General features: G+C 43.6%; 1 protein-coding gene across 1 annotated transcript in view; it reads left to right on the top strand.

Annotated features, from left to right (window-relative positions):
• The window catches only part of LOC147683308 (arf-GAP domain and FG repeat-containing protein 1-like), a 234859-nt gene that overhangs the window by 212035 nt on the left and 9227 nt on the right, over positions 1 to 13597 (top strand). The window contains exon 4 of the mRNA XM_086942518.1: positions 9767 to 9929. Coding sequence (XP_086798644.1) covers positions 9767 to 9929 — 163 coding nt within the window. The remainder of the gene's footprint in view (positions 1 to 9766; positions 9930 to 13597) is intronic.

Raw genomic sequence — 13597 nt, 5'->3', positions numbered from 1 at the left:
GGACAGTTTGGGAAAGAAAATGTTTTTATTCCGCCTGCATATTCTCACAGGCTGTGGGAAAATAGTTGAGCAAGTGCTGCCACAGGACTTGGAGGAGACCTGGGCCATTATCTCCCTGGAAAAAATAGACCGGAGAGATGCAGCAAAGTTCACTATACACTGTGGTTTGGATAAGATCGATTCGCTGGGAAGAGCGGTTTTGTCTACAGTGGTTCTCAGATGCCACGGCTGGCTGAGAACGCCAAGCTTTTCGGGGGATGTCCAGGCTTCCCTCATGAACATGCCCTTTTTTAAAATTTCAATTTTTTATTAAAAATACATGAGTCAGTAGGTTCAACGCAATACGATACATAGAATGTATGCTGCTGGTTTTCAATTAGAGATAAACAATAATATATACAAAGAAGAGAAAAGAATACGGTGTTAACAGAGCATACAATAACCAGGACACAGAAAAAGAAATAACAGTATAATAAATCATAGATTAGGGTGAAAGACTGTAACCCTAAGGAGCCGAGGTCCAGGCGCCCGGCTAGCCCCTAGTTTCACATTTCAGAATCCATATATTGCGACACTGTGCCCCAGATTTGCCACCCCAACTTCTTTTTATGATGGCCTTTGAGGGCATATAAACTATTCTCTATATTATATATAGAAAAGATCCGTGCCCTCCAGGCTTCAAATGTAGGCGGTTGTTGTTGGAGCCAGAAAGAGGTATACTCAGTCTATATACAGCTGTAGCTAAGAATATTAGATAAGCCTGTTGCTTTGATATTCCTGCTGCTAGAGATCCCATCTCGACCCCTAAAAGAATCTGAGTAGGAGATAACAACGTAGGGACATCAAGGATGTGTTAAAAATTTCTCCAGCTGCGTCAGTAGGTTACCTAGAGATGGACAAGCATAGAAAATATGGACATCATCTGCAGATGGAGATCCACAGCGAAAGCATTTCCCTATTTGATCCCCGTCCATTTCGAAACCTTATCTGGGGTATAATAGAGATTAAAGAGTGATTTAAAATGTTGGGAAGACAGTTTTGCAGATAGGAATAATTGACTAGCCTGATCAATAGAAACCTCTATTTGTATATCCTGTCTCCCCAATTTAATACCCCATTTACGATTTTGTTCTTCCACATCATTAGTCCTAGTGCTTAGCATATAACCATACAGAGTGCCGATCCTTGCTGCTTTTAAGTTACCTTCTTGGATAGTACCACGGCTATTCTCTAAGTAGTGCCGAATTTGTAGGTACTTGAAAAAATTCTCCCTAAGCAACTGGTACTGTTCCCTAAGTTGTTCAAATGATTTATTCCTTTTACTCTCCAATTTTGAGCCACACGATCCCACAGATCCGAAGGCTTAAATATTGTGGCTACCAATGGTGTATACCAAGAGATTTTCTCGAATCCATACATGCTCCTTATTACTTTCCACACGTTATACGCTGCCGCCAAGACCTAAAATAGAGTGCGCTTATAGTAGCACCAATCTAAGTGTAAGAACAAACAGTTTTTAGCCTTTACTCCCATTAATATCTGGTATATAGAGGGGCACTCCGCAATATCCGCAGGGCCAGCGCCTGTTAATAAAATATTCATACCTTAAATCACACAGGCATAATAGTACAGAGTGAAATCAGGTACCGACCAACCCCCTGAGAGCCTCGGTAATACCATATAACGCACAGCCCGCTGGGCCTTGCCCCTAGACCACATAAATAGCATACAGATAGATTGGAGCTGTACCAAGCTCGCCTTTGGAATTTCTAATGGCACACATCTAAAAAAGTACAGCATTTTAGGCAATATCATCATTTTTAATAAGTTACAGCGCCCTACAAGGGAAAGATGGAGGCATTCAGCCTGATCTAACTGTCTCTTTACACCCAAAAGAAGAGCCTCTCAGTTTGATTTAACCAAGGCTTTTGCGGAGACCCTAAGCTTAACACCCAAGTACGTAACCTCGTGGCAGACCCTTGGGTCAGCATACCTCGGTATATTGGCACATAACAACTGGGTTTTGGCCGCATTCAGCTTATAGCCGGATACTGCCCCAAACTCTGTAGCTAAATGTTCAATCTCCAGCATTGCTGTGGTTGGTCTAAGCGTAACTACGCCAACGTCTTCTGCATAAGCGAGGACCTTAAACTGATAGCACTGTATAGCTATTGGCTGAATCCTAATACTAAATTCCAACATTTAAAAAAAAAGGCTCAATATATAATGAAAAAATAAGTGGGTAGCACGGGCACCCTTGCCTAGTGCCCCTTTGTATGTGAACAGCCTCCTACTCGAGTCCCATGGTGCAAATCCGAGCAACGGGTTGGCGATACAATGTCTGTAACGATGCAATAAACTCTAGCCCAAAACCCAGACGCCTCATTACATCCCAAAGAAAGCACCATGAGACTCGGTCGAAAGCCTTCTCGGCATCCAATAAAATGAAACACAGTGCCTCCCGATTTGTATTAGCATAGTCAAAAAGAGTCATCACCCGGCTTACATGATTTGGCGTTCCTCTGTGCGGAATAAAACCGTGCTGCGTAATAGAGACTAAAGGGGTGATGACTGAAGCTAGCCTATTGGCCAATATTTTTTAATAAATCTTTCCATCCGCGTTTAAAAGCGAGATGGGGCGGTAAGAGCCGGGTACATTTGTAGGTTTATCTTTTTTGTGGAACACGACTATGCGTGCTTCATCCCAGGACTTAGGGGCAGCCCCTTTCTGCGCCATTCTAACTGTTACTAACAGATCTAGCTTCAATACAGAGAAGAAAGTTTTATAAATTTCCAGAGGTAGCTTGCCTGGGCCTGCCGCCTTGCACGTGGCCAGACCGTTCACCACCACCTCTAGTTCTTCTAACGTAATTGGAGTGTCCAACCTTTCTGCCTCCTCCAAAGACAGATCTGCCGCACAGTACTGCCGGATGAGAGTGTCCGCTCTATCCTCATCATACTCATCTCTATGATACAGTGACTCATAAAATTGTCTGAACACCTCGAGTATACCACTTTCACTCTCAACGGCCTGGCCATTCAAATCCAGAAAATTATGTATTTGTTGGGCTGCCTCTCTCAATCTGACTTTTTGGGCGAGGCACCTGCTACTTGCCTCCCCATACTCCTAGTGCAATTGCTGTTTAATAGGAAAAGGTTTTGCAGTTTCCTGAGACCAGTTGAGATTGACCCTGGCTTTAAGCTCCGCAACCTCCGTTGTCAAAGTGGTTATATCATGGCCAGCTTGAATACCCTGCCTAAGCGCCTCCTCAGCCTTTATCAACTCCTGATACCACTCTAGGAATTTTGCCGCCATTTTTTGGGGTTATACAGTCTGATACTGAGGGCTTCACCTCTAAAAGAGGCCTTGAAGGCGTCCCACACACATCCTACATTAGTGCTCCCACGGTTTATATTAAAAAAGGTGGTGATCCATTGTTTCATATGTTCTACAAACTGCTTTCATATGTTCTACAAACTGCTGATCTAATAATAATTTACGATCGAACGAGAACCCCCTTGGCCTGACTTCGGTTGCAATACCAGTTATTGACAAGACTACTGGCCCATGATCTGATGTGATTCTTGGATATACCTGAATACGTGCCTGATTCAATAGCAATTGTGGGGCAAAAAAATAATCTAATCTCACTAACTTTTGATGGGGAAAAGAAAGTATATCCGGCTTTCGCCCCCGAAGAGAGGCCCAACCATCCACCAACCCATGTGCATCAATTAATGACTGCAAGGCTTTGAAAACACGCGGCTTCCTACCGCTGTAAATAACTTTCTCATTACATAGGATATTAGGTGCCAAATTTATGTTTAAATCACCGCACAGGATCAGAGGTGTAGGCCACGTCGCGAGCTCGACATTTAAAAAGTCTAAAGTAGCGGCTTCATCTATATTAGCCCCATAGACTGCGCAGATCGTAAATATAGTGGCTCCTATAACACATTCTGCTTGCCCACCTACCTAAACCATCAGTTAAGATTCTGCCCGTATTACCTATATGTTTTTTGGTCAGGATTGCAACACCTCTAGACGTACCAGAGTATTTAGTGAACATGCCCTTTGATGGCATCCGCCTCTTCTGAGTCAAGACAGACTCTGCACTGGAGCATGAAAGGACTTGCGGACTACTGCTAAGTCCTTCGGATTCTCGGCTGCCCCACGTCATTCCCAGTCTGCATTTTGCACCTTTCAAGACCACGGAAGGAGCATTCAACCTCTCAAACCCTTTTCCCGACACCGAGCCACACAAGCTTCCCAGCCACTGTGTCGAGAAGGGCTCTGTTTATGCCGACCTCGTGGGATGGGTAGGTAGCAGTTTGGTCGAGCTACCTCCACCCCCAGCAGCTGTAGCCTTCAAACCCAACTTTCCTTGTCCTTCTAGGTCGTGGGCGTCTAGTTGGATCTGCTATCACCTCCACTACTGGCAGTCTAGAACATTGAACAGGTTCTGCAGATTGTTCGAAGAGGCTACTGCCTCCCCTTTGAGGCCATGCCTCCCTCATTGCCTCCATTTTGCGATGACTCGATCATTTGTCCCTGCTCTGCAAGGAAGTCAAGGCTTTCTTGGCCAAGGAAGCCATAGAGAGGGTTCTGGCTGCAGAAGCTGGCTGTGGTTGCTAATCCCTCTACGTTCTGGTTCCAAAAATGGACAGGGGTATTTGTCCTATCCTAGATATCTAGCCCTCAACAACTTTCTATAAATAGGAGAAATTCAAGATGCTCACATTGGCTCAGGTCTTGTTTGGCCTGGACCCCGGACACTGGATGGTAGGATTAGACTTGCAGTGGCCCTCATTCTACTCGACCTCTCCGCCGCCTTCGACACTGTCTGTCACAGCACCCTCATACAACGCCTCAGCAACATCGGAATCCAAGGAAAAGCACGGGAATGGATCACCTCGTTCCTCACCGGAAGAACCCAGAGAGTCCGCCTCCCACCATTCAAGTCAGAGGCCTCTGAAGTCATCTGCGGCGTACCACAAGGATCCTCACTCAGCCCCACCCTCTTCAACGTATACATGAGCCCCCTCGCAGCCATCGCACGCCAACACAACCTCAACATCATCTCCTACGCTGATGACACCCAACTGATCCTCTCACTCACCAAAGACCCTAACACCGCCAAAACCAACCTACATGAAGGAATGAAAGAAGTAGCCGAGTGGATGAAGCATAGCTGTCTGAAACTGAACTCAGACAAAACAGAAGTCCTTATCTTAGGAACCTCCCCCTCCGCCTGGGATGACTCTTGGTGGCCAGAGGCCCTTGGAAAAGCACCCATCCCGACGGACCACGCACGGAACCTGGGCGTCATCCTAGACTCCTCACTCTCGATGACCAGACAGGTCAGCGCCGTCTCATCATCTTGCTTCAACATTCTTCGCATGCTCAAAAAAACATTTCGCTGGATCCCCACCGAAACCAGAAAAACGGTCACCCATGCACTGGTTACAAGCCGCCTGGACTACGGAAACACCCTATACGCCGGTACCACCGCAAAACTCCAGAAAAAAACTCCAACGCATCCAGAACGCATCAGCCAGACTCATACTAGACATCCCACGTAAAGACCACATCTCCAGCCGCCTGAAAAAACTCCACTGGCTCCCCGTCAATAAGAGGATTACTTTCCGCCTCCTAACCCACGCACACAAAGCTCTTTACGAACTTGGACCTGACTGCCTCAACACACGACTTTCCTTCTACACCACCCCCCCCCCCGCCAGCTACGATCCTCCAACCAAGCCCTTGCTACCGTACCTCGCATCAATAAAACCACCATGGGAGGTAGATCCTTCTCCTACCTGGCAGCTAAAACCTGGAACTCACTCCCCACTCACCTTCGTCTCACTCAGAACCACCTAGCATTCAGAAAGCAACTTAAAACTTGGATATTTGACAAGTAGTTCCCCACCCCCCTCAAGCGCCTTGAGACCCTCTGGGTATGTAGCGCGCTATATAAATCAACTTGACTTGACTTGACTTGATGTCTATTTTCACATCCCCTTCCTGCTTGCCCATCGGCGTTACCTGCGGTTTACGGTAGGCCACAAGCATTTTCAGTTCACCATGCTCATTTTTGGCCTTGCCAGCGCCCCTCGGGTGATGGCAGTGGTTTCAGCTCATCTGCACAGAGCAGGTATGCAAGTCTTTCGCTCTGAAGTGCATACTTTTAATTGTATTTACATAGTGTTTATTATCCTTTTGGAGGTGTTCAAGGAACAGTTAAATAAAAAAAACAATTGCATTATGTATGGTTCAGTTTGACAAAAAATCTATATTTTGAAACCACCATTTTATCGTGAAATGTTTTGCACATTGTGTAGCAGTTTATCTTATAGTCTATGTAATGCAAGTATAACATAGTTACTTAATTTGTGCTTTCTGTCACTGGCTGTGATGTAGAAATCGCAGAAATTACCCTTAGCATAAGCTGAAGCCATTTTGTTTGTGGTAGCCATTTTAGTTAGCCGTGTGCTCGCAATGTGCTTCTCCCGTCTTCACTGTTGCCTGCCCTTGTATTGCTTGAGTTATCAACTATAGTTAACTCCTTCAGCACTCAGCCAGAGCCATGCGCATGCTCAGAAAGGCCTGTAGCTGCCAGAATGCATCTGTTTTAGGATACAACTGTCAGGCTATTCCAACTATTTGTTACTCCTCCCACTCTGTTGACTAAGTAGTTTCCAGTTGACCACATATGTGAATAACTATTTTTGTGTATACTTGTACCGCCTCTTTTTGAGTCTTCATGCTCACTCAGCTATAAACTGGCCATAAAAGGCCCATGGTTTCTGTACTCCTTGAAGTACCTAATACAGTGGCCTGAGGGTACCGTAATGACTTAGTCTCCCTCATGATAGGTTAATAAATCTATTTCCTTTGATATTACAGCTCCCGTGCCAATCTCTATTTTGTTAGTCTAAGGACTTAAAGACCAAGAAGGGCGAACCCCTGCACCAGTGGGCCCCTGAAAAGGCTCACTCCCACAGTGACCTCGTACAACTGAAAATACACAAATCGCCCACAAACATGACTGAAGTCCACAACAGTAGTAAACAAAAGAACCAGGGGTCAGTTTTTGCTAAAATAGAAGCGTCTGTTTTCATAATGCTAACCATAAAACCCTTTTTAGAAAAACAGGGTGAAAGAAGATTAAGGAACCACACCCTCCCGTGGAATTAAAGAAAGCGTTTTACTTGGACCTTACAGTTCATCATTAATGATTGTAAATGTTTTTTTTAATCCTGATGAATGATGTTCAGCAATCTGCAGTTCCAAGCAGCTGTAAAAACAAAGCTGTCAGCATTCCATGAAATTTAGTATGGTTCTCTTTGGATGTCTTGCATTGAAGTCAAAACCTATGCATTACAGCCATTATACCCAGGGTCACTGGGATTATGTGACTTTGTGGCCGCGGCGATGTTCGCATAATTATAGATTTTAATGTCGCATAATCCATCATCTGCCACGTAATCTGCTGATTTTAGCAAAATAGAAATTAGTTTATAGTTCACCCGGTTCAAAATGTACAAAAAAGCAGTGATGTGTTGTCACGCAGTATAAGGCCCTTTGCGAAGCAGGATTAGTCACCTTTTTGTTTTGCTTATTGCTATATTTAGGTGTTAAGTTGGTACTAATGAGGTGCAACCACAGATTGACCGTCTCTCTGGGCAAGAACAGGCCCACCCATCACATTAGTTCAGAAAAGTGTTCTTATCTAAATACGTTTTTTCAAATTATGTTTTTTTTGTGAAAAATATAGTAACTTTGTGCATTTTTGGGTAATACTTTTTGTTTGAACTGTGTGGTAAGCCTCTGACATCAAACCACTGCCACCCAGAAACCTTTTGTTTGATAAACACTGTTTAATATTATTTCCCCACCGTAAACATGATTGGCTGTGGGAATTGGAGGCGTATATGGTTGTCAGTGGATGCCGATGATGTGGAGTACCAGGTTCTAGAAATGTTAATCAGGATGGTTTCCTTATGCCTAAATAATTTTGATGAGTTTTTCTAGCCATCAAAACATTTGAAGACCTCTGTGCAAGTGACACATACCAGATGGCATATACTGGCTCTGCAGTGGGACATATAAAGTTCCAGTGGGCGCAGCATCAGGGGAATCTCTCTGACTTGGTTCATATGTACATGTATGTACATGTATTTATATAGCGCAAATCGCCCACATCGCAGGCATCTATGCGCTTGCTTAGGGAACCCGTCCTGGTATTCCCCTGTGAGATACCCCGGCAGGGTATCCACAAGGTGAAAGCCAGGCATCCCGCCGCGAGGGGCCGTTGTGGAGATTAAGCAAGCTATTGCCCAGAGTCGCAGAGTGTGAACCCGTGAGTGGAGTAGGCACCGGAGTGAGAATTATCGAGTCCGTGGAATTATTGAGCCCAACCCCTGTCTGGGCGGGGAATTGAACCCTGGTCCAGGGCCGATCTCAGCTTCCGGGTCTGCCGCCTCTAACCCCTGAGCCACACTTCTCCACGGAAGAGACTGCAAAGAACATGCAGTGGTGGCTAACAAACCTTGATTGGATCAGAGGCAGTCTCCTTTCCCTTCCCCAACCATATCTCAAAGTAGTGATAGATATGTCACTCCAGGAATGGGGTGGCCATCTGGGAGTGGTGGAGGTCAGAGTACTCTTGTCTCAAGTGGAATCAAGGCTCCACCTCAAAATGCTGGCGATCCGTGTGATCTGACTGGCATTGAAAGCCTTTCTGCCCTCCATCAATGGAAGGCTAGTGCAGATAATTTTGTTAAACACCACTGCCATGTGGTACTGCAACAAATGGGGTGGAGTGGGGTTGTGGACCCTTTGTCACGAAGCCCTGCATCTCTGGGCATGGCTGGAACAGCAAGGCATATCCCAGATGGGGCAACACCTAGCAGGTTCCCTGAACGTCAGGGCAGATAAACTCAGCTGTTGGTGGCTAGCTGATCACGAAGGGTGTCTTTATACAGAGGCGAACATTACTGTCTGGAAAGTTTAAACAGTCGGGTCCGTAGAGATGGGCACTTCACCCATTCAGTCCTAGGAGGACTTCCTTGTGTGAAATTGTTCCGTAGACCCACCCCATTGAGGTATTTTTTGGGTGTCTATTTAAAAGTAAGGTATCTGTGGCTCTAAGTCTCTCTCCAATAAACAAGTTATCTTTGATGCCTTATCTGATAGGGACTATATATAGCTGCAGATTGCTTACTGACTGGCAAAACCTCCCTGCTTTGCATGCAGATAGCTAGGCACATTGTGATCCCTTTCAGTGCTCTAGCTTTCCACACCAGTGGTCTGTGTTCTTCATGTCTTCGGGCTTCTGGCATGGAAAGCCGTGAAAAGAAACTGACGTCAGCGCGCCTAGTTGGCTGCCATATAGGTGCTTAATTTCCGGCACAGACGGCACTCTCGAAGCCGATTGACGCTACCCACAAGCGCTCAAGGCTACTGCTAACAATCTTCCGGATCCAGTCTGACTCCTGGGAAATTCAATGGTAAGTAATCTGCAACTGGATATAGTCTCTACCAGATAAGGCGTTACTGAAGGTAAGTAACTTGTTCTTTAATGAGTTTTTGTTATTTTTTTTCCATATTTACAGTCATATGTATTCATGTTTTATGTGAGTTGATCAAGAAACAGGCACCTATTTTAGCACAAATTAGTTTTGTGTTTTAACTCCAAATATATGTGTTAGAACTTAATGTTTTCAAATGTGTAATCTATTTTTTTTTATCTTTTATTTGAAGGTATGTGCCTCCGGAGCAAGCAAAGGTTGTGGCCTCAGTCCATGCTTCCATTTCAGGTTCCTCAGCAAGCAGTACAAGCAGCACACCTGAAGTGAAACCACTTAAAACTCTCTTAGGAGACTCTGCACCACCATTGCACTTAAACAAGGGAACACCAAGTCAGGTAAGTAACCAGAACTTGTAATAGGGAATTGAGAATATTTGCTGATGACAAATAAGGGCATCTTGTGGTTAAAAATAAATAAATAATAACTTTCGCACCTCGGTGAGTTTACACTCATTTTGTGAGTTGGTATATCAGCGCAAGTGCGTTGATAATTCCGTACAGGTATTTGCATCACATTAATTAATCTAGAGTAAATATTGAACAAATGTGGTTTACAGATGATTAGTCCATCACAGGAATATTGTACCATTTAGAAAGTCTTAGACCAGCAAATCAATATTAATCCTAGCTTGTTTGCATGTTAATTTAATTTGCTCAATTTCTTTAGTTTATTGAAAGCTGACCCATTTTCTAGTGGATTTTGGAATTCGCAGATTAGGAAACAGTTGGGGAAAGCAGTCTTAAATCCCATATTTGGAAAATGTAGGCATATATCAAATTAATGTCTTGGCGTAAATGACGTCCCCAACAACATGTAAATTAGTATTTAAGTGCCACCTGAAATCTTCCTGCCTTCCATGTTTCATTGTTGAAAACAAAAACTGAAGGAAAAACCTCTAGTCAGATTTATCGTAATTCAGGTGCGAAGGAAGGAACTGAAGAGACCTTCAGGGGAATTCTTAGCTATGATAATGTTTAGGAATACTTTTAAAGCTCACTCTCTGAAAGTTAGGTCTTAACACTCTGCAGTCTATGAAAGGTTTTTTGTCTGTTTTTATTTTTCCTTTGCATAACACTTCTAAAAGAAGCATTTATGGGGAACAAACATCAGCAGATTTTAGACGTTGTATTTGTTTTCTCTTCAAAGGGTCGGAACTAAAAACGTTTTTGTCCAGTCATTTGTTGATCTGTTGCAATGCTAAGCTTTACTGAACTAAGAAGCCCATTCTTGGGTAGTATCACTTATCTTAGTCCCATGAGCTTGAAGGGAAGTTTAATTGGAGAAACATAATAAGCCTTTCATCCTAGAATCCTCCACTAAATGTTGTTGCTGGAAATGGGTTTTCAAATTGAGGCTACATTATTCCTTTTTTCCGAAGTCATTCTCAGTGAGTTATGAATACCACCTTCACTGTCTACCTTGATCAAAATTGTTGTTTATAGATAGCTCTTGGTTGTACACTTGGCCAATGATTTCTTGATAAAACCTTTCCTGAAAGGCTTCATGTAGACCTAGTTAGGTCGTGTACACCAACCAGGATGGGCGAAAGACCCAATGAAGAAGCATGCCACAAAAATGTGAGTGAGGTGTCTATAGCCATAATCTTTCAAACCAGTGGAAAATATGGGTGTGATAGTCATTTTCAACTCTGTCACATTTATTGTGATCTGGCTTTGATATGGAGGCTGTGCAACAAGTCATTTCTTCTCTCACTCTCTTCGTTGTGTAGCCGCTACACGTCCCTTTTGGAAATCAGTTTGCTTGCTTTTACCTGTCTTTTAATACAATGGCGATGTAGAATAAGATATAACCCTAACCACTGTTTTTTTAACCACTCTGAAGTTTTATTTCTAATGTCTACTAACGGAGGTATGAAAGTGTTGTTTACTAGTAGGCTTATGAATGCATGAATTTTATATGCTCTTCAGGTATAGCTCTAGCCAATCTTGATGAAGACCATTGACCCAACTGGGCAATGAGTATGACTGAAACATGTTGGCACTTAATAGCGGATTTATGAGCAATTGACCTCAAAGACATCACTCAACAAATCCGTTTTTAACGTTACTCAAGATACCCCCTGTTAAAAAGATATATTTTGGGTTTACTTTGAGGCAATTTTGGCAAACATGGATCCCTGCACATCTGTTTACTTCGTATTGAGAACTCCTTAAAACCAAAGTTGAGTCCGTTCTGCTGGTATTCCCTTGTCAAGATAGGAATAGGACACCAGTGGTGAAGCATGCCACAAAAATGTGGATGAACTTTTCTTATCCATATTCCTCGAAACCTATGGAAACCTATGGAAATAAATAATTTATAGCTATTTTTGACTATATGTTGCATTTATCTGGAAATATGACCCATCTGAAACTTTCTAGGCCAACAGGTACAGATCATATCTAGCATCAGCTCTACTCAATACTACGTCTCTTGCATCTGCGCTAGTAGTTATTCTATCACATTACGATTGGTAAGTTTGTTTGAGACTAATTTATTGAGCCCGCCATGCCCAAACATTTTTCCCCTGCTCAAATGCCTAAACACACTCCCTTCACTGGAAGGGCCTGCCACTACCATCTGCAGCCCCGCCTCCTTCTGAGAATCTTTTTGGTGGTCGGGGAGAAGGGCTTTAGGTTGACTGGAGTTAAAACCACTGCATGTTTTCCAAAGAGGCACTTTCTGAAATGTTCTCCTGCATCTCTGCACTTTTGAAACAGAAAAATTATGCAAAATGTAGTGCCAAAGGAAGGCGCGCCCAAGGCAAGTACGTCTGTGCCCGCACGCGCGTGGACTGCGCCTTGCGCCAGGAACCCTAGCCTTTTAGGGTAAATGAGAAAAAAAATGTTATCTACACAAAGAAAGGGCTCTTAAATTTACAAAGTTTTACTGGTGTAGTTACTTATCCGCAACCCAGACCGCAATCATCATTTAGTCAGGACTTTAGCAATCTGTTAGAACCATATTTGGCAAAAACCCAATCTCACCCTGTTGGATGATTTTAATTTTCATTTGTATAAAGCCTCATGTAAAGATACTCAAACCCTCTTGGAAACTCTGGGTTGTTGTGGGTTGTCACAGTTGGTCTTGAGCCCCACCCATGTGGCAGGACATATATTAGATAGCATATTTACTAACGATTTAAGAGTCAAAGTAGGAGAGCCTATACCCCCTCCTGGTCAGACCATTATGCCATTCCTTTTAATTTCCAGGCTTTGGTACCAGTTACTGTCCCCGCCAATAACAGGGTAACTGAGAAAAAGAGAAATCTTAACCTTATCAGTAAAGAGGCTCTTCTTAACTTATTTAAAAACTTTCAGGCCCCCATGTATTCTGATACGAACTTCGTGGCTGGTGATCTCTCTAATTGGCTTTTAGCAGCCATGGATACCTTAGTGCCCCTTAAGGAGCATTACACAGCAAGGGAAAGGCCCTCTGCTCCATGGTTCTCCGAAAGACTTAGACATTTGAGGCAGCCCCGTCATAAGCAGGAAAGGTTATGGCGGTCAGATCTTAGTCCTGCGGGTAGAGAGCTACACAAACTGCGCCTGAGGGAATAGAAAATAGCCATTATGGAGGAAAATGTAGTATTTTACTCAAAGGCTACTGAACTCATTAAATCTCCTAGAGAGCTTTTTAATGTTATTAATTCGCTTGTTTCTCCTCCTGTCTCTGATCTGGCGGACACATCTCAGGAGCTCTGCGAAAAAAATGGTTTGTTTTTTTCCGCACTAAAATCATGGATATATACTCATCATTGGAAATTGCTAATGTTGAGAGGACCCCATCAGTTTTCAGAAATCCCTCTCAGATGGTAAAAATGGGCCAGTTCTACTCATCTCCTAATCATTTGGTATGTGGAGTCCCGCAAGGCTCCTCTTTGAGCCCGACCCTTTTTAATATGTGTCGCCCCACTGGCAAGCGTTGTAAGATCATTTGAATTGGAGGTACTGTCCTATGCTGATGACACAAATTATGGTGTCTATTACTCACTGCATTAGGA

Source organism: Lissotriton vulgaris, chromosome 11 (assembly GCF_964263255.1).
Source record: "Lissotriton vulgaris chromosome 11, aLisVul1.2, whole genome shotgun sequence".
In the NCBI taxonomy this organism is placed as follows: Eukaryota; Metazoa; Chordata; class Amphibia; order Caudata; family Salamandridae; genus Lissotriton; species Lissotriton vulgaris.
Note: the sequence above shows the minus strand (reverse complement) of the source record. Positions and strands in the feature narration are given on the sequence as shown.